Source organism: Auxenochlorella protothecoides (genome assembly GCF_000733215.1).
Source record: "Auxenochlorella protothecoides strain 0710 unplaced genomic scaffold scaffold38, whole genome shotgun sequence".
Taxonomy (NCBI): Eukaryota; Viridiplantae; Chlorophyta; class Trebouxiophyceae; order Chlorellales; family Chlorellaceae; genus Auxenochlorella; species Auxenochlorella protothecoides.
In genome coordinates, this window is record NW_011934253.1 from 87,203 (window position 1) to 105,893 (window position 18,691).

The 18,691-nt window shown below is 64.6% G+C and overlaps 10 protein-coding genes across 10 annotated transcripts in view; 4 read left to right on the forward strand and 6 right to left on the reverse strand.

Moving 5' to 3' along the window:
• Window positions 1–463: 463 nt before the first annotated feature.
• On the forward strand, window positions 464–769 carry F751_3613 (hypothetical protein; the record flags this gene model as incomplete). The annotated part of the gene is made up of 1 exon (XM_011400569.1): window positions 464–769. One exon carries the CDS (start codon window positions 464–466, stop codon window positions 767–769), a length of 306 nt encoding a protein of 101 aa, XP_011398871.1.
• Window positions 487–2,631, reverse strand: F751_3614 (Ankyrin repeat and zinc finger domain-containing protein 1; the record flags this gene model as incomplete). The annotated part of the gene is made up of 4 exons (XM_011400570.1): window positions 487–667; window positions 798–1,250; window positions 1,450–1,692; window positions 1,892–2,631. 4 exons carry the CDS (start codon window positions 2,629–2,631, stop codon window positions 487–489), a joined length of 1,617 nt encoding a protein of 538 aa, XP_011398872.1.
• A 694-nt stretch (window positions 2,632–3,325) lies between these two features.
• On the forward strand, window positions 3,326–4,395 carry F751_3615 (DDRGK domain-containing protein 1; the record flags this gene model as incomplete). Its single annotated transcript, XM_011400571.1, has 4 exons — window positions 3,326–3,343; window positions 3,543–3,728; window positions 3,937–4,098; window positions 4,207–4,395. The coding sequence occupies 4 exons, from the start codon at window positions 3,326–3,328 to the stop codon at window positions 4,393–4,395; spliced, it is 555 nt and encodes a 184-aa protein (XP_011398873.1).
• Window positions 4,396–4,565: 170 nt separating this feature from the next.
• Window positions 4,566–6,075, reverse strand: F751_3616 (TRNA-dihydrouridine(16/17) synthase [NAD(P)(+)]-like protein; the record flags this gene model as incomplete). Its single annotated transcript, XM_011400572.1, has 3 exons — window positions 4,566–4,686; window positions 5,030–5,271; window positions 5,359–6,075. The coding sequence occupies 3 exons, from the start codon at window positions 6,073–6,075 to the stop codon at window positions 4,566–4,568; spliced, it is 1,080 nt and encodes a 359-aa protein (XP_011398874.1).
• A 444-nt stretch (window positions 6,076–6,519) lies between these two features.
• F751_3617 (Eukaryotic translation initiation factor) lies at window positions 6,520–10,441 on the forward strand (the record flags this gene model as incomplete). Its single annotated transcript, XM_011400573.1, has 8 exons — window positions 6,520–6,649; window positions 6,756–6,842; window positions 7,471–7,589; window positions 7,739–7,828; window positions 7,963–8,064; window positions 8,254–8,619; window positions 8,916–9,454; window positions 9,835–10,441. 8 exons carry the CDS (start codon window positions 6,520–6,522, stop codon window positions 10,439–10,441), a joined length of 2,040 nt encoding a protein of 679 aa, XP_011398875.1.
• A 757-nt stretch (window positions 10,442–11,198) lies between these two features.
• F751_3618 (hypothetical protein) lies at window positions 11,199–11,937 on the forward strand (the record flags this gene model as incomplete). Its single annotated transcript, XM_011400574.1, has 2 exons — window positions 11,199–11,609; window positions 11,827–11,937. The coding sequence occupies 2 exons, from the start codon at window positions 11,199–11,201 to the stop codon at window positions 11,935–11,937; spliced, it is 522 nt and encodes a 173-aa protein (XP_011398876.1).
• A 412-nt stretch (window positions 11,938–12,349) lies between these two features.
• On the reverse strand, window positions 12,350–13,498 carry F751_3619 (Cysteine dioxygenase type 1; the record flags this gene model as incomplete). The annotated part of the gene is made up of 3 exons (XM_011400575.1): window positions 12,350–12,694; window positions 12,895–12,972; window positions 13,136–13,498. 3 exons carry the CDS (start codon window positions 13,496–13,498, stop codon window positions 12,350–12,352), a joined length of 786 nt encoding a protein of 261 aa, XP_011398877.1.
• Window positions 13,499–14,468: 970 nt separating this feature from the next.
• On the reverse strand, window positions 14,469–14,832 carry F751_3620 (50S ribosomal protein L18; the record flags this gene model as incomplete). Its single annotated transcript, XM_011400576.1, has 2 exons — window positions 14,469–14,708; window positions 14,782–14,832. The coding sequence occupies 2 exons, from the start codon at window positions 14,830–14,832 to the stop codon at window positions 14,469–14,471; spliced, it is 291 nt and encodes a 96-aa protein (XP_011398878.1).
• An 888-nt stretch (window positions 14,833–15,720) lies between these two features.
• F751_3621 (GDP-L-galactose phosphorylase 1) lies at window positions 15,721–17,341 on the reverse strand (the record flags this gene model as incomplete). Its single annotated transcript, XM_011400577.1, has 3 exons — window positions 15,721–15,944; window positions 16,144–16,612; window positions 16,733–17,341. The coding sequence occupies 3 exons, from the start codon at window positions 17,339–17,341 to the stop codon at window positions 15,721–15,723; spliced, it is 1,302 nt and encodes a 433-aa protein (XP_011398879.1).
• An 842-nt stretch (window positions 17,342–18,183) lies between these two features.
• Window positions 18,184–18,691, reverse strand: part of F751_3622 (Angio-associated migratory cell protein) — a gene marked incomplete at both ends in the record, with an annotated part of 2,989 nt that continues 2,481 nt past the window's right edge. Inside the window, one exon of the mRNA XM_011400578.1 lies at window positions 18,184–18,414. Within this exon, the coding sequence (XP_011398880.1) occupies window positions 18,184–18,414 (231 nt within the window). The remainder of the gene's footprint in view (window positions 18,415–18,691) is intronic.

Genomic DNA, 18,691 nt, shown 5'->3' on the forward strand with positions numbered 1-18,691 from the left:
TCATCGCAGAGGTTCCCGCCTAGACAGTTGAAAACATGTGGACACTCTGACAGCAGTCAGGTATGATGCCAGCAGGAGCTCACAAGGGTTGCAGCAGGAATGGGACGAGGTGGCGATTGGTGATTGATTGAGCACTCAGTGGCATGACGAGCCAACAGTGGCAAGTACACTGAAAAAAGGAATGTGGGCAGTGCCCCTGCTGATTCTGAAAGGAAGGTATGGAGTGCTCCTGGCAAAGCATGACAAAGACAAAGAAGCTGCCTCAGTATTGAATATTTCAACCTGTGTCAGCAACTATTCCTTATCAGGCCTCCATCCTCCTCCTGCCAGAGCCGAAGAGGCTGACCAGGAGTGCTGCACCCACCAACATCACCACACCCCTCAGCCTGGGCCCACTTCCCTGTGCAGGGGGGGGAGGGTGCGGACATGCAGCAGGGCTGGCAAGGTCTGAGCCGACGAGGGGATGCAGCGCTCAACCAGCAGCCCTCACCACAGCTTCTGTGCAGCCGAAGCGGAAGCCAGGGCCGCCATGCGTGCCTCGGCGGCGGCGGCCAGCCGCACGCGCCGAGCCGCAATGTCCTCTGCGCTGACCTTCCCTCCTTTCTTCCCACCATCGGCCCTCCTTGCCTGGGTGGCAGGTCGGCCGCTTCGCGCCGGAGTGGCGGCCCTGCACAGGAATCAGGCAATGGGATGGGAGTGGCGGATGAAGAATTCTGCCAGACCATCCACTGTGACTCACGCCAATCCCTGGGCATCATCCAGGCCTTGAAAAATGTCTTAGCTGTCGCCAATCTCACCCCTTGCGCGCTGCGCTGGCGGTGGCGGCTGCCAGGGCCGCCGCTCGGCTTAGGACGTCACCCTCGTCCGCAACAGGCTCGGAGGATTTGGGCGCGGGCTCCTCTTCTTGGGACTCACCCCCCATCGCTGCCTGCTCCTTGGCTGCGGCTTTACTGCGCGCGGCCCGCGCCTTTGCCTTCTGTTTCTTGGACAGGCCCTTGGGCGCCTCAGGTTCTGCAGGGCCCTGGTCAGCTGCACTGATGACCTCAGCTGACACTCCAGGGCGGGGTGCACCGGGCTGCGATCCAGGCCCAGCCTCGGACTGCTTTCCTCGCACCGCTTCCCCCCCCGGCGCCTCAACTGAAGGCTGGCTGGGCTGACCGGTGGCAGGCATGCGATAGACTGAGATGAGGATCCTGGCGACACGCTTGTTCTCGGAGAACGTCGGCCGCCGGGTGGTGAAAGGCACGGTCCTGAGCGGGCGGAGGTGTACCATCAATGGTGATGCCAACACAATCTGGTGGGATGGGACCTTTGTAGTCGGCAACGTTTCTGTAAAAGGTGACCTGGGAGCGTGTTCGTGGCTCAATTCCTCAACAGTCCGCTGCCCTGTGTCTCGGCCCACAAGGAGCAAAGAAAATTGTCCCAAACCCCTCTCCTCCCATGACTCACCTCAGCCTGGGGTCGCTGGGGCTCAGCACTGCCGGTGCAGCCGTCATCAGGTCCTTCCAGTTTGACCCTGGCGCTTGCACATGGATGAGATCACACTGGCCCAGCAAGGCCGTCCAGGAGGTGAGGGCGCTCTTCACGTCCTCTGCCAGGGCGGCCTCATTGTACCGCCGCAGCCTCGACCCGGCAGACTTGGCAAATTTGCCCGTCGCATCCTGGGTCGACTGCTTCCCGCCCGCCTTTGCCCTGAAGAGTGTGATTGGGTTTTGAGATGCAAAGCTGCGTGTCAATGTGTATCTCGAGTGGAGCTGTGCTGGACACGGAGGCCGCCTTGGCGCAGCATGCACCCCTTCACAGCTCATGCCCAGCATCTGCATGCCAGGCTCCCTCCCCCTTAGAGGAAAGCCACTTCCCTCTCCTCTGGCCCGTCAGTCAGAGCACCCACCTTGTGACGTAGCGGTGAGCCGAGGTGTTGCCCACGACGTCAAACTTGTCCGCAATCCGCTTGTCGGCGATGCGAGCGGGGACCAGCCTGAGCACCGAGGCCGCAAAATGCCCGCCTCGCAGCATGATGACTGCCCAGGTGGCGCCCTTTGTCCGCAGCGTGCGCAGCGTGCTCCAGGCCGCCTCCTCGCTGGGGGCCGCATCCCTGGCCCCGCCGACAATGCTGCGCCAGACACCCAGCGTCTCTTCCTCCCCCGGGTCCCAGAAGCAGGTGTAGGGCCCGCGCGCTCCAGACGTGATGGCGCTGGGACCTCCGTCCGCCCTGTCTGGTGCCTTGCCCTCCCCGCCGCCATTGTGATCTTCGTCGTCACTGCTCTCGCTGCCGGACAAGCTGCCCACCTCGGCGCCGTCCCTCTGTGCCACCAGGGCCTCGAAATCGGCCTCGGAGCAGGCGGGAAGGGACGCCAGGCGGCGCTTCAGGTTGAAGCGGTGCCAGTCCCCTCTGAAGTGCTCCCGCTGGGACTCCACAGATGGGAAGGCCGGCTCCTGTGCCCTGCCCAGGCCACAGGAGGTGCAGGTCAGGCCGGAGGCGTCGGCATCTGTTCGGCGATCTGCTATCTCCAATGCCTCCAGCCTCTCCAGAGTGAGCTGGACTCCCGTGGAGGGCCCCGCATCGAGGGGAGTGCACCGCGCAAAAGTCTCCTCCGGAAGGTCGAACACTGTGGCAATCGCCACCGCCATGACGAGGGCCCCCTCGAGGTGAAGTGTGGGCTCTAATCCCCTGTGAAGTTACATGCATGGGACCTCGATGACCTGGGTCATCAATTGAAATCCTGCTCCGCCCTTGAGACCGAGCTGTGCTATGTAGCGCGCCTTGAGGACGAGTCTCATCTGGGCGCGCGTTGGAGGTTTGTGTGTACGTGCCAACGATGAATGTATATGCAAACACTGTAAAACGTGATAAGACGAGGGGTATAATTTAGGTAGTACGGCTGAGTAACTCTCGCTCGGGCCCTTGAGATCACTTCTTACACCATGTTGCCGCTTTTGGTAACACTGCTGCTCGCGGTGATCGTCCTTGCAACGGCAGCATGGTGGATCAAGACGAAATCTAGTGTAGCAATCATCGAGGTGGCAGCTCCTGAGCAGGTAGTGTACGCGCTTCGTGCACCCGGCTTTCCTGGGATGGGGTCCTTGTGCTACAAATAACAAAGGCAGCCTCCACTGCACCATCTCGCAGGATGACAGGAGAGGGGCAGGCGGGGGGATGCAGGCCGGACTCCGGCGCCGCAGGGCCAGGAGGGCCAGAGGCCATGCATCCTCTGATGATGACGAACAGGTGGGAAGGACTGATGTCATTTGCGTGCTGCCTCAGGAATGGGTGTAGATTGGATGACAGGGTACTCAGCATTCTAGGGTAAGACTCAGTGCTTCAATGCGACACAGGCATATGGTGAGGACGGCGAGGATGAGCAGCAAGAGCAGCACCATCCTGTGGTAGCCTCAAAACGACAGGCAGGCATTGGGTGTGGTCGAATGCTTGCAGTGTGATTGACGGTCACAATGGTATCCCTTGGTCCATGCTCTGTTCTCCTTTCTATCCTCCTGCCCATATTGGAGCCTCCGCACTCACATGAGTATCGTCCCTGCAGGCCTATGATGCGCAGCGTGCACAGCGGGAAGCAGAGCGTGAGGCTCTGGAAGCGGCGCAGGAGGCCGAGATTGCCGCGGCCGCAGCGGCTCGTGAGGCCAGGGACAAGGCAGAGGCGGAGAAGTGGCGATCCATGTTCACGGTGGAGGAAACAGGGCAGGAGGCTTTGACCCAGGAGCAGGGCGAGGTGTGGAGGGAGTGGGTTGAGTTGGGAAGGCCTTTCATAGGGGCTGGGGGATGAGCCAGGGACCCACCTCTCTGGTTCCCCATTGGAGCTTGTGTGGCTGAGGGAGTGGTGCCTTTGACCTGCCTGCAGGTTTCATAACCCCACCGTCACCCTCGGCGTCTCGCCGGCGAGCACAGAGCCCATCATGCAACTACTTCCTGCCGCGCAGTCTCTGGAGGGTCAGATCATAGAATACATCCAGACGCGGAAGACGGTGGAGCTTGACGCGCTAGCGGCCGAGTTTGGGCTGAAGGTCGCGGACGTCATCAAGAAGGTCCAGGGCCTGGAAGCCGAGCAGAAGCTGACCGGCATCATGGACGACCGGGGCAAGGTGCGTGGCGAGGGTGGGGACGCGAGCCTGATGTGATGAGGGAGGGGTGCTTGGGCCTGTGGTAAGTGCAGGGAACCCCCGGCCGACGCCGCCCCACCCCATACGCAGTTCATCTACATCTCGCGGGGGGAGCTGGAGGCCGTGGCCGAAGCCATCACCTCTCGGGGACGAATAGCCATTGCTGAGCTGGCGCAGCTGTCCACACGGCTCATAGACCTGAACCCCCGCGTGGTGGAGGGTGAAGTCTCGCTGGACGACGTCGGGCTGGATGGCGCAGAGGAGGCCGTGGCGGCGTGAGTGCCGAGCGGCGCTGTTGTTTACTGAGGGATCACTGGCCCGCGACGTGCCAACCATGGAGACGCCTGCACTCCTGCTGATGTGCTGCAAGCTTACACGGCAATGCCTGCCCAGGTGCATGATGACCGAGTTCAGGGAAGGTAGGGCAGGAACGCTGGGCTGCCAAGCTGTCAATGGACGGTCTCGGCCGCAGCGCTCACAACCCCGAGTTCCGCGAGCCCTTCTGCCTCCCTGGCCTGCTCCGCTATGGCAGCCGCCCGCGCTGCCTCGGCCTCCATGGCCGCGAGTTTCCTGCACCAAAGGTCAGGGCAGGTGCAAGGTGGATGAGGGAAGGCCTTTGCTCTTGAAGGCGCACCTCTCACTGGCAGGGTCCAGACCTGGCACCAGCCTCGCCTCATGCAGCCCAAGCAGGATACACTGAACACTGCATAGCCTGACCCATGGAGCAGCGCTTGGAATGAGGCAGCTCATCACACTGCTGTGCCCGAGTCTACACTCCAAAGCCACACACGATCAACCCCCCCGTCAGCAAACTCACACCAGCCACCTCCGGTATTTCCCAGGACCGACGACCCCTCACACTCCGACCCCCATCCCCCCCTTCCAAACTACCCTCACACACAAATCAACGCACTTGGCGGAGATCTTGGGGATGGGTGCGTCGCGCCCGCACTCCTCTATCCTGTCCACCAGCTCCATGGTGAGCTCCCGCACCCGCTCATTGCACAGGTCGGGCCCGCGGTTGAGCTCGTCGCGCACGTCGGTGTGCTCGGCCAGCCAGGGCCCCAGCATGCGGAAGGCGTGCGCCTTGACCATGCGGAAGGGGGCGGGGTAGGCGTCGCACAGGTCCAGGTACTCCAGCAGGAGGCGGCAGCCCTCGGTGGGGCCGCCGTCGCCGCCGGGCTCGCCGCGCCGGCCCCAGAACAGGCCCGGGTCGGCCAGCAGCGGCTCCGCGCTGAGCACGCCGTCGGCGCCGGTGTCGCGCATGCAGGCCCGCGCGTCCGCCAGGCTGCGCACGTTGCCGTTGGCCAGCACGGGCACGCGCAGCGCGGCCTTGACCGCGGCGATGTGCGCCCAGTCGGCGCGCACGGCGGCCGCCGTCTTCTGCTCCCGCGTGCGCGCGTGCACCGCCACCAGGCTGGCCCCCGCGCGCTCCAGCGCGGCGGCGTAGGCCACCGTGCGCCCCACCTCGTCGAAGCGTCGGATCTTGACCGTGACCCGGGCGCGCGTCAGACCGCCCGCCAGCGCCCGCACCAGCGACTCCACCAGGGGCAGGTCGTCCATGAGGAAGGCGCCATAGCGCCCGCGCCGCGCGATGCGCTGCGGGCACCCAAGGTTCAGGTCCACGGCGTCCACCTGGTCCTCCACCAGCCGCGCAGCGTGGAGCAGGGTGTCGGGGTCGTTGGCGCAGAACTGGGCCAGCAGCGGGCGGTCGGCGTCGCAGGTGGTGAAGTGCTCCGCACGATACGCGCGCCCCTCCAGGAACAGGCGGGCGTGAAGCATGGGGGTGTAGGCGGCGGTGCAGCCGTAGCGCCGGCACAGCATGCGGAAGGCCAGCTCCGACTGGTCAACCATAGGCGCCACCCAGAACTGGGGGCTGCCCATGCCACGGAACCACTCCCAGGCCCCCTCTGCCTGGGGAACCTCCACGGGGGGATTGAAGTGGGAGTGCGACCCCATGGGACGGGAATACAGTGGATTCAGTCGGGTTCTGGAACCAATGCGGGGGGAAAAGAGGGCGAAAGGACCGGGGAGGAGACGGTTGCAACCCAGCATGCGGGGCTGTGTGACGGGGAGTGGGGTGCCACCTCCAACGACCACGCCTCCCTTGGCTTATGACATGGAGATCAATGGATACTGCTGTGACAGAGGTATCGGGCGCATGCCTGACGAGGTGCTCGAGGGACTGGCGACACATTCACGCAGGGAGATAAATCCGCGCGCCCGGAGCGACTAGGGGGCGCGAGAGGCAATGGGGGAATGCACCGCCCCGGCTGGCCTGGGTAGCCTGATTCGCGGACGCTGCTGCAAAGTGATCGATCTGAGACTTGTTCGATTGCCTTTTGTATCCTTGGAGTTCGTAGAAGGAACAATCCCTCGCTGCGCGCACAGGGTTGTCTCAGAATGTCCGGGAGCGAGGCGAGCAAGGTCCATTACTACATCGACGAGAAGTGGGACAATGCCATCGACATCACCATGCGCAGCGTCTTCTACGGGAGCCTGATCGGAGCTGTGGGAGGTCTCTTCCTCCTGCGTGAGTCACTGCTGTTTTCTGCACAGCAGGACTGTCGTCAGTCTTCCCTCCAGCATGTGTGCAGCCCTCACCCGGACTCTCCCACCATCATTCTGCTCTCTAACAGGTGGAAAGACGGCACGTGTAGCTTCTCTGGCCTTCGGTGCCGGTTTTGGGGCGGGTGGAGCCTACTACCAGAACCAGAAGGCTGTGAGTACGAGGTTCTTTGGATGGGAGGAGCATGTGTCCATGCCTCTGCTGTGCATGTTGGTAATCAGAGGATACAACAGGTGTATCCTTCCACATACAACGTCTGAGGAACTATATCTAATCTTCCAACAGTATGAGGCACTCTGGAGATCATCTGGAGTCGAGCTTGTCAAGCCTGTCTCAAGCAGTTCAGACTCTTCACCCAAACAGTAGAGGGAAGCTTGGAGTGACTTGGCGGGTCAGCACGCAATCAACCCCCCAGGATACACTGACCGTCTTGAAAAGCATAGGCAATGCAGTGTGTTGCAGGCTTGCACTACCTAGAATGTAGTATGTCTTATTGGCCATTGTCTGAGGTGTTCTCAAGGGCTTCAACGGGAGGAGGACAGATTCCTCATACAAATGAGAAATGATTCACCATCAAAGCCTGGACTGAGCATCTTAATCGTCGTGGTCTTTCTGCACATCTCGACGGACAAGGATCCATGCTGTGCATGCGCGGCGAGCACAATCTGCTTCCGCCAGGGGCGCAGGGTGTGCCGGCGATGGCCATCACGACTGTCCTCGCGACCCCTTGCCCCTTTCACATTCGCCCATACACCCCCTTCACCATACGTGGGCGCTCCGTGCAGCCATGGCGACGCAGGGCGGCGACACCATCAGCCTGCGCCCTCTGTCTTTGCGGCCGGGCGGGGGCACCAATCCCTTTGCCGGCTTTGCCAAAGGCGCTGGAGTGGGTCTGAAGCTGAACGTGAGTGGGCTTTCATCGGGAGCAGGGTCCGCCCCCGTTTGCCGGGGTGACCGAGGGCGCTGGCAGCGGGGAGTGGCAGGGGATGCGAGCCAGTGCCGACTCCGGCGCCCAAATGACCACCACTCTCTTTCCCCATTGCCCCCTCGCAGACCTTCCATGTTCCCTCTGTGGCGGAGAAGCGTAAGCCCCGCGGGGAGGTCATCACCTACTCCCGGGACTTCCTCATGACCTTTGCCTCTGTGGGTGTTGGTGTCGGTGGGGTGGGGTGGGGCTGCCGCCTGTCCCCCCCACGTGGCTGATGCCCTCGGTTCCCTGCCTTCCTCGTCCCCAAGTGCTGCACCGCCCACCTCCCTGCCACACACTCCCCGCGCAGCAATTCACGGAGCCCCCCTCGGAGCTGCGCAGCTCGGCGCTGGACATCGTGCTGGATCCCTCCGACCCCACCCGCCTGGCCCAGCAGCAGCTGCTCCAGCGCGTGGCCGCCGACTCCGCGGACGAGCGCGACTGGCGCGCGCACGGCGCCTTCACCCCTGCCCCGGCCGGCGACGGCGCGGGCGCCGGCGCGGCCGCCTCTGCCGGCGCCTCCGCCGCCTCCGCGCCCTACGGCGCGGCCCAGCCCTCGCATGCGCCCGGCCCCGCCGACCCCCACGCGCCCAAAATCCAGCGCGCCAGTGACCTGGGCCGCACCGCCTGGTCCGCGGGGGGCTCCGGCGCGGAGGGCACGGCGCAGACCATGCGCACGGTGAAGGGCATACTGAACAAGCTGACGCCCGAGAAGTTCGAGCGCCTGCTCGGCCAGTTCATCCCGCTTATCAGCAATTACGAGGTGCTGCAGGCCACCATCATCCAGGTGTTTGAGTCCGCGGTGCACCAACCCACCTTTGTGGCCATGTACGCCGACCTCTGCCGCGAGCTGGACGCGGTGCTGCCGGAGTTTAACGAGCCGGACACTGGGCGCCCCACCAACTTCAAGAAGATGCTGGCCAACACCTGCCAGGAGGAGTATGAGAGCACCGAGTCGGCACGCGCGGTGGGTGGTTGTTGTTTTGTTTTTGTTTTTTTGGGGGGGGGGGTTAGTAAGTGGTGGAGTGAGTGGGTGGTTCGGTCAGGCGGGGGGCCGCATTGGGCTGCATCGCTGCCCATGGGCACCCATAGTCAGATAGGTTGCTTCTCCAGAGTCGGGTCATGGATCTCGCTGTTGAGCACCGCGCGCACCGCTCCTCCACCCATCACCGCCCGGGGCAGTAGCATGCACCCTCCCCCTCTTCACACAGATGAAAGAAATCCATCGACCCTGCACCCCACTCCTCCCCCCCACTACCACAGGTGGCCGCCAAGGCGAGCGGGCCCGAGCGCGAGGCGGAGGAGCGCCTGGCCAAGCAGCGGCTGCTGGGCAACATCCGGCTGATCGCGGAGCTGTTTAAGAAGGGCATGGTGAACGACCGCATCATGCTGCTCATCCTGATGGACCTGCTGGGCACCGGCGAGGCAGGCCCCGACCCACCCGCGGAGTCCATTGAGGCGGTGTGCGAGCTGCTGAGCACGGCGGGGGCGGCGCTGGAGGCCGGCGCCAAGAGCCGGCCGCGGCTGGACGCGGCCTTCGCCACGCTGTCAAAGCTGGCCAATGCGCGGGGCTACCCCTCCCGCATCCGCTTCGTCATCCGCGACGTGATCGAGCTGCGCACGCAGCACTGGGTGCCGCGGCGTGAGGCGTTCACGGCCAAGAAGCTGGAGGACGTGCGCGCCGTCGCGGCGGCCGAGCTGGGCCTGGACGTCAACATCCCTGGGCTGGACGGGACGGGGGCGGGCGGCGCGCTGGGCGCACTCACCTCGCTGGCGCCCAAGCGCCCCGAGGAGCTGGAGCTGTTCCCCGCCTTCCGCAGCGACGATGCGGGGTGGGCCGCCGCGGCGCGCGGCGCGGGAGGCGCGGCGGGCGAGGGCCGCTTCTCCGCCTTCCTGGGTGAGTACGTCGCCGTGCAGAGCGGCGGCGCCGGCGCTGAGGCCAAGCCCGCAGCGGCGGCTGCGGGCGCGGTCAGGTGCGTGGTTGTGGTGGCGGTGGTTGTCTTTGTGGTGGCGGTGGAGGACTGTAAGGGGTTGCGTGGATTATGGGCGGTTTCAAGATGCCCCACCCTTGTCATCAGTCAGCAAATCCCCCTTGCATCAACGCCGCAGCAACCACAATGCCAGGCAGCGCCTCGTTCCGGCGCTCACCCTCCCCCTTCTCCCCTTCCTCGCCATCCTCCAGGACGCCGATCGACGTCACCCCCGAGCGGCGCGAATCGCTGGCCAAGTCCATCTTCACCGACTTCCTGGCCGACGGCAACTTTGGCGAGGCACTGGCTGCGGCCCAGGACCTGGCGGTGCCCGGCTTCATGCGCCGGCTGGCGGAGATCGGGCTGGCCCGCGCCTACGACGCGCGCACGGAGGAGGAGTGGCGCGCGGTGGTGGATCTCATGGTGCGGCTGGGCGCGGCGGGGCAGGTGCCCGGTGCCGACCTGGGTGCCGCGGTCGCCGGCCTGGCCCCGCGCCTGGAGGACGACGCCATGGACTTCAGGTTTGCGCCGGCCGTGCTGGGCACCCTCCTGGGCCGCGCCGCGGCAGGCAAGCAGCTGGGCCTGGACGCCCTGGACGCCGCGGCGGGGGCGGTGGAGTCGGCCGCGCCGCGGCGCGGGCTGGTGGCCGCCACGCTGTGCGCGCTGCGCGACGAGGCGGGCGCCGAGCGCCTGGTGCCTGCCGTGGCCGAGGCCGGGCTGGACCTGGCAGCGCTGCTGGCCTCCGACCCGGAGTTTGACGGCGAGCTGCTGGAGCCGGCCGCGTTCCTGGCCGCGCAGGGGCTGGACGGGCTGCTCTGAGTGCTACGCCCTGAAGGGGAGGGGGGTGAGGGTGCGGTGGGAAGCAAAGGTGGACGCGTGCCGGCCGTGTGAAAGCCCACATGTTTGCCTACCCATGATGCATGTGTGGCCGCTGGGAGTGGCGCCAGACAGACATGTCTGGCGTTGAAAGTGTCGTTACCGGCCCTGTAAACTTGAAAAGGCTCCCCGAGTGGGACGGGACATGGAGGGAGTTGCAAGGAAGAGGCGAGCCACTCACTCAGATGCCCCTGCCCCGGCAGCAGTCGTGAGGCGAAGGAAAGCGCGAGGTGCTCCCCTACCAACACCCCTTGCGAACCCCGATTGATCCGATCCTGACCGGTGCAAAGGCCTTGTGTGCTGCATGCGATCCATGCACCGAGCCAGCCTGCTCATGGAGGCGGTGCAGCCGTGCGCAGGATGCGGGCCCCGCCCCGCCCCGGCTCGCAAGTGCTGGGAGAGTAGGGGCTGCTTTCGACAACGGTTGGCGCCACCGCCTCGCTGCATGGGGGCCTCACATCGCCATGACAGGACAGAATTTTGCGTAAAGGTTGGGTCTTTGGGGCAGGAGGTCCAGCGATGGAGCCCTGGCTCCATCATTGCCGTCGTACCAGCCGCATGTGAGAATGGGTTGGGTGGAGCGTGACCGGTGGGCAGGATTGCCTGGGTCCTGCAAGGGGGTGAATTTTGAGCCCCGAGTATCATGTCTGCGCTTGTCCATATGTCTTTGACACTCTTCTGAATCCTTCCACTCTCAGTGATGCTGAGTACGGGCGCGGCCTGGGCAGACAGCGACGCGGGAGGGGGACCCCCGGTGCCCCCTCCCCCCTTTTCCCCTGCTGTGACCCAGCAGCGTCCCTCGCCTGCCACCCTCTTAGATCAGGCCGCTGGCCTGACACCTGAGCAGCCCTCTGCACCTCCCTTGGTGGATCCCCCCTCTGCATCGGGGTCAAAGGCCGAGACTTCAGGCACCAGCGCGGTGGCACCACCTGAGGCTGTGACCCCAACCCCGGCAGAGGAAACCCCAAAGCCCAGCAAGAAAAGGAGGCGGTCACGCCTGGGTGAGCTCCAAGAGATACGGCAACAGCTCGCTCAGCGGGAGCTCGAGCTGCTCTCCAAGGAGAGATCGCTGTCGGCGCGGGACCAGGACATCTCCGTCCTGCAGGAGGAGGTGAGCTCGTGGAAAACGTTCAGCCAGACTGCGCCTCGCTGAGTTGATATGCTGCATTGCGCATGCTCGCCCGTGCAATGCGCCTCGCGAGCTGTTTTTATTCTCTCGGGCTTTGCTTGGGAGTGCACCGCACGACGCGATGCTTGGCATGCATCGAAACAGCACCGTGCACGATCAGTCACACCTTGCCGTCCCAACCCAACCCGATGCCGCCCAGCTGGAGATCGAAAGGAAGCTGCGAGCCCTGCTGACAAAGGACAAGGAGAAGGCGGAGGAGGAGGCTGCACTGGCCTTTGGCCTCTGCACCGGCACCAGCATGCTGCCATGAACTGGGCTGTTTGCCTATAAACTCCTTTCCACCCGCTGGATCCTGACCTGGGCGGGGCGTGCATCCACAGCCGTCGGCTTCCTTGCTCGCCAAGTCAAGTCTCCCTATGTTACATGCAATCGGGTGCGGGGCAAGGGCGGGGTCTGCCACGCCTCTGCGCAGAGGCGCACGCTGGTATGCAAGGCCCCAGCCAAAGACAGGTGTGGCGCGCGGGGGGCAACAAAAGGTCGAGGGCGTACACGGCCACGTGCAAGGGGCCCGACATTCAAGAGGATTCAGAGCAGTGCATACAAGACAGTGATGTTATTGGAAGGGAGGTCGCAAAGCTCTGGGTGTGTGCTTTCAAGTCACAAAGGGGGGAGGGACGTCGTTCAGGGGCTCCGCGCCTCGCTGGGCAGCCGGCACCACCGCCTCACGTGCGCACCCCCCTGACCGACCAGAAGCCCGGCTTCCGGACCACCACCTGGTCTTCCTGCGGCGTGAAGAGCCGCACGCGGCGGATGGGGGGCGCGTAGACGTGCAGCGAGACGGCGCCCGGCGCGGGCGTGCCCGACGGGCAGGCCACCGTGTGCAACGCGATGCGGTCGCTGATGTAGCCCGTGTCTCCCGGCCCCAGGCGCTGGGAGTGCGTGGCGTGCATGGCGGGGCAGGGGGAGGTCACCCGCTCCACACCGGGTAGGGCGGAGGCGGGGAAGGCGCTGCCTGCCACGGGGGACGCGCTCTCGCCGGCCTGGTAATGCTTCTCCTCCAGCGTGCCCTGGCAGAAGGTGAGGAAGGATGGGGAGAGATGAGCGGGGAGGAGGACAGGGAGAGGCGGGTGCTTGGATGGCAATGACATCTTTGTCGCGGGGGCCGGAGACTGGGAGGGCATTCAGTGGAGGTGAGGGTTTGCGAGGCTAGTTGCTCTGAGCAAGGGAGGCCAGTTAACGGCGCAGCAGACCAACAATCAGCACTCACATCCAGGCATGTCAGCCAGCAGTGGGAGTTGTCATGGTCGTGGATATGGGAGCCCTGGCCTGGCTGCCAGCACACCAACTGCAAGGAAGGGGGGCGGAGGGGGAGGGCGTGACACCTATGGGCATCAACCTGCGAAGTTGGCGGCATTCCAAACAAGACCAGGTTTCAGTGCAGGCTGACCATGCTATACAGGTCGCGGGGGCTGCCAAAGCGCCGACCCAAACCCCTCTCCCACACACACCCTGTTCCCGCGCCGCACCAGGATCTCAAAATGGGGAGATTCCTCGATGAGGTGGCGTATGTAGTGGTGGCTGTTGAAGGCAGCATACCGGCGCCAGTCGGAGGAGCCCTCCTTCGTGTACCTGGTTAGCAGTGCCTGGACCCGCGCGTTCAGCCGAGCGAATGAGGCTGCGGGCTGGGAGTTGTCGATGATGATGCCCTGGCTGGCTTCTGCCTCGAAGGCTGCGTGGAGCTCCTCAAACAGGGCTTGCAGGGTTGGCACCGGGTTGCGGGGCACCACGGGAAGGGCGTGCCACGAGGCCACCTTCTCAGGGGCCCTACAAAGGTCCTCGGGAGGCGTGCAGTGCAGGATCTCGGACGGCATGCTGCTTGCTGTGCCGGAACGGGGGGGGCCAGGTTATCGGCGGGTCTCGTCTCGAAGCAAGCCCTAGCGTCGGGGAGTCGCAGCTGTTTCGGTGGGAATTGACCCTCGCGGTGCCGAAGGAATCCCGACGAACTCGCCCTGACATGCTCACTCCTGTACCTTGTGTTTCAGACTGTCTGCGCCTGATCGGTGAGCTTCCGCGATTCTCCGAGGACACGCAGGTGCTCCGTGAGGGTCGAGCGCCCAACACTGGCGGTTACGAAGCTGGTGTTGGATCCTGATGTCCCGATTGGTGCACGGAGGCTGAACCTCGGGATAATTGTGCGGTGATGAAGGGAAAGTGCCGGCTGCCTTTTGTGCAGGATACGAAGCCGTCCAGGAATCTCCTTTATTCGAACGGAATCGGACCAGCGGATTGCGTCCGGTCGGGACGGTAACGGGCACGCGGCAGCCTGAAAGGGACGATGCCAGGCTCTCAGCTCACGCATACTCTCTCAGGCCCTACCCTTGCCCTAGAAATCTTCAATTAGTTACCAATCTAAGGATTGGCAATCTATGGACCAGCCCATGAGCTCAGGGCGTAGATACACGCAGGGCGTGGGGCAGAGGTACCTCGGTCCCAGGGCCACGTACCCGTCTCTAAAACGGTCGGGGTGGCGGGTGTCCTCCGCGGACACTCAAGCCAAGACCGGAGGAGGCCACGGTGCACCGAGATAAATGTTGAGGCACATGAAGCAGGACGTGTTGGGGCTCGAGAACATCAGCCGAGAGGGTATCTGCTGTGCATGACGAGCAATGGGCTCCAGCAGAGATGCTCCCCCTTGGAGCCCCTAATCTCAAACTGTTTCACCTCCTCCGTCCCAAATTCTGCGTGGCATTCGACAGAATCGCCCTTGCAAATGGGCAAGTATTACAGGGGCGGAGGTGAATGGACACTGGGCGCCGAGCCAGGAGCATGCCGCAGGCAGCTCTAAAACTTGAGTCCAGCCTCCCTGGCGGCGTCGGCCAGGGCCTGCACCCTCCCGTGGTACAGGAACCCGCCACGGTCGAAGGCCACCTTCTCGATGTTGCGCTGGATGCACACCTCAGCCAGCTTCCGGCCGACCAGCGTGGCCGCGCTGACGTTGCCGCCGTGCGAGAGCTCTGCGCGGATGTCCGGCGTGAGGGACGAGATGGATGCCAGGGTGTGCCCCTCAGAGTCGTCGATCACCTGCAGGACATGCGTGTGGGTGTGGTGACGGACGTGGCGGGCTGGAAGACATGCAGTGCCCAGAGGTCCCCACCGAGTTGGGGGCTTTGAAGACCGCATCCCAGGACGTCACCGAGACAGGCATGCTCAATATCACTCTCGCATCGCGCTTGGTCAGACCTGCGCATAAATGTGATTCAAGGACCTGAAGACCGCCAGCCTCGGCCTCTCAGTCGTGCCCTCTACCTGCATTAGACCAGGGTGAACAGGCATGTGGGGAGGGGACCAGGGCGTGACCTGGTCATACTGTGCAACTGGACTGTGAGGTCCTGCGTGCAGCCGGGCTTGTGCGCCAGGCCGTCCGATCCACACGTGGCCCTGACCCAGCTCCCTGCACAGATCTCGCCTTGTTTCTGAGCCGCCTGTGTCGTGTGACCCTCTGCTCGTGCCTCGTCTTCGCCTTTGCCTCGACCGCAAACCTCGCGGGAAGTACTGCGGGATAAGGCGACACAGGACAACGGTCAGGATAATCTTTTGCGGTGGAGACAGATACTTGAACAAAACAACGTATAAACCTTCCATTACCTGCGGAGCAGAATGTGGCTGCGGGCTGCACGGAGGCCAGGCTCATGTGCCGACAGGACACCAGTCCCTGGAACCCTGCCAGGCGGGGCTGAGCCTGCTGCATTGTCTCGATGTGTGCGGCACGTCCGAAAACTATCCTCCGCGCACAGTCATGCAGCAATCTGGTAGTTTGACACGTCCTTGGCGCTACCCCCCATGGGATGAGGTTCGTGGGGGAAGCGTGGATTCCTACTTTCTCCTAACCGATGTGTTCCACAACGAGCTCTATGATCTGCACGACACATCTCTCCCTTCACTGACTGGGTGTATATTCACCTCGACTCCAAAAGGCACCATGACCGAGGAAAAGAAGGCTTGAAAGAATATGTGGAATGCCAGGAGCCTCACATGACATGTAGCACGTCCAAGCGGGGGCAACAAAACTCCTGAACGAGCAGCCATCCTTTCCTCAGTAGCGGAATGCGGTGGCCAGCTTCCTGCCCCGCATCGCCTCCTTGGCCGCGTTGATGCTGATCTCCGTCACCCTCGCAAAGTTGGCGGGGTCGTAGGACGCGCAGGAGAGCAGGTGCCAGGCGCTCTCCTGGGAGGCCGTATCGTAGTCCTGCTGCCGCTTCATCACGATGTGCCCCGCGATCTCCCAGCAGGCAGGATCCACCTGGGACTCCACCACATCTGTGTGGATGTTTCGAGGAGGGGGGTTGTGTTTGGAGCTGCTTGTAAGACAGTGAAGGGGGGGCGTCGGTTCGATTTAGGGAAACAGATCAGCGGGGACCAGGAACCCTTAAAAATGAAGCGATGATACCGCCGCGCATTCAGAGTCAAAACACAGCAGTCCTGCAGCCCACCCACCACCATCACCAATGATGCCCACCTTCTGGGATCTCGCCCCGCGCCTTCCTCTCCGCAAAGGCATTGGGAAACAAAAAGACGCGGACCCCGCAGTCGGCGATGAGGAGGTTGTGCGGCACGCCCGCGGCGGCCAGCGCCTCGCAGGCCGCGCCCACGCAGCGCGCCAGGTCGGCGAGGGAGCCGCCTGCCTGGAACACCAGGCCGGCCACGGGGTAGCCCTCCAGGCTGGCCACGCTGACGCCGGCCAGCGCGCCGCCGGCGCGCAGGAGCTCGGCAGCGGGCGCGCGCTCCGCGGCCAGGGGCGCGTACAGGAAGTAGGCCTGGAAGTGCAGGTGGTTGATGGTCCCGTACGCGCCCAGCGAGTTGAATCCGAGACGGAGGTAGGGCGTGTCGGCCTCGCGCGCAAACTGCAGCGCCAAGAGCAAGGAGGCCGTGTCCACGGCCTGCGCGCGGCGGGAAAGCGCGTCGGGCACCAGCAGCACGTGCCCGTACTCGATGGGCGAGACGTTGATGAAGACGAGGTGGGGCGAGGCGCGCGCGGGCGCGGAGGGGAGGTAGCGCGGCGCGGCGCGGCCGCCGCCGCGCCGACCCGCCTCGAACGCGAACAGCACCTCCTTCTGCGCGGCCTTGGTGAAGTTGAACTTGGCGGGGTCGAAGGCTTGCGTGACCTGGTCCACACGGAACTCAGTGGGCCGCTTCTTGCTGGCCCGGCCCTCGTTACACTGCGCCACAAAGCCCAGGTGCCCCGGCAGCACGCGCGTGGGGCAGGCGGTGACGTCGTAGCGGAAGAGGCCGCGCTCCGCGCGGTCCTCCCACTCCGCCAGCAGCAGCATGCTGAGCACGCTGCGCTGCGGGACCACCATGGGCTCGGTCATGGCCGCGTCCTCGTCTGAGGCCGCCTCGGAGGAGGGCGGGGAGGCGCCAGTCGCCTCCTCCCCCCCCGCCGGGCCCAGCGCGGCGGTCAGGCTGTCAAAGGAGCCGAAGGAGCGCACTCGCCCGCCGTCCAGCGCGTCCACGTCGGTGTAATGGAAGGCGGGGAGCAGGGACCCGGCCAGCTCGGCCACGGCGCGGTCGGGCGTGGAGATGACACCCTTGGGGGGCGAGGGGAAGGGGGATGGCGGGGGGAAGGGGGACGGCGGGGGAAAGGTCGCCGTCTCCTCCAGCTGGGCCAGGGAGTAGATGGTCGGCACGCGCGACACCGTCAGCGGCTTCGTGGCCATGGTGGGAGGTGTGTCGGTGTCTAAACCTCGCTGGCCTCCTCTACCCGGTACAGGGGGTGACGAGAACAGGTCTTGCTGTGGTTGGCTATGCGCAGGGTGTGCGCTCTTATCCACAGCAGGTCCTCACACACGGACCCCACCGCCGGAAGCCCGCAGCAGATCCTGCGTCACGCATAATTGGGGGTTGTGAGGCGCAGAACATCCGGTCGAACGAGGCAGGACTCGCGTGGCATGCCGACGCATGGCGCGTGGGGGGTCTAGCTGGAAGACCCACCCCACCCCTCAGCGCCCGTCGCCCGGGCCCTCCCCTCGAAACTCGAGCTACCCACCGATGGAGATCCTCCTAGGGCTGATGGACACCCGCGCCCTCCCGAAAGGTGAGGCATCGAGCTTCTATAGTGACGAGTACGACCTGGTCCGGGGCAGTGCTCCGTTGCGACGACCACTGGGTGTGGGGTCCACGGGGGCCTCTGGTTTATGTAGTGAGCCTGATTGTGGGCGAGTCCGGGCGAAAGGTCGGGGACGGTCTGCGCGGCTGACGCAGAACCTTCTTCATGAGCCCGACTGACCACATACCTTCCAGCCCGGCATCCTCGCGGGCGCGTGGGATGCTCCGTCCACACATACCCCCCCGGGTCGAGGGCATCTGGCCTGGCATATGCCGGCACACTTGGTAACGTCATTCCATCGTAAGCAAGGGCTTTGGAGTCATCAAGGATGCCCCTCCCCCGTGCCCGGGGGTCCCCAGCCCGCCTGCCTCGAACCCCTGCGCCGGCCAGTGGGTTGTTACACGGGCTGAGTACTGGGTGGCCACCCACCAGCCCACCCACCGGGCACCGCCCTCACGGCTCCGGCCGCTGCCCCTGCTCCGCCACCATGCGCGCGATGCCCTCCTCCAGGCTGAACACGCGCGCCGCGCCGTCCTCCGCCCCCGCCAGCACCAGCTTCCCGTCGGGGCTGACGGCCAGGTCCTGCACGGGGGCCTCGTGGCCCCTGAAGCAGGCGTTGCAGCGCCCGCTGCGCGCGTCCCAGGCGCGCACCGCGCCGTCCATGCACGCCGTGAAGACCAGCGGCTCACTGGGGTGCACCGCCAGTCTCGTGATGCCCGTTTGGGGGGGCGTGGGGTGGATGGGGTTGGGGGGTGGTGGCGGGGAGGGGGAGGGGAGTGGGTGGCCCTTCTCGGGATGCTGTCGACCTGAGCATGCATGCGTCTGCAAGGATGCGCTTCCAACCAAACCACAAGTGTTGTCCCGTGATGCACCTTCCCGTGCCGCCAGTCAGGCATGCTGTGGGCCGGGGTGTTGATCCCCTCCCGCCCCTACCCGTCCGCTCGCCGTGCTCGACGAGTCC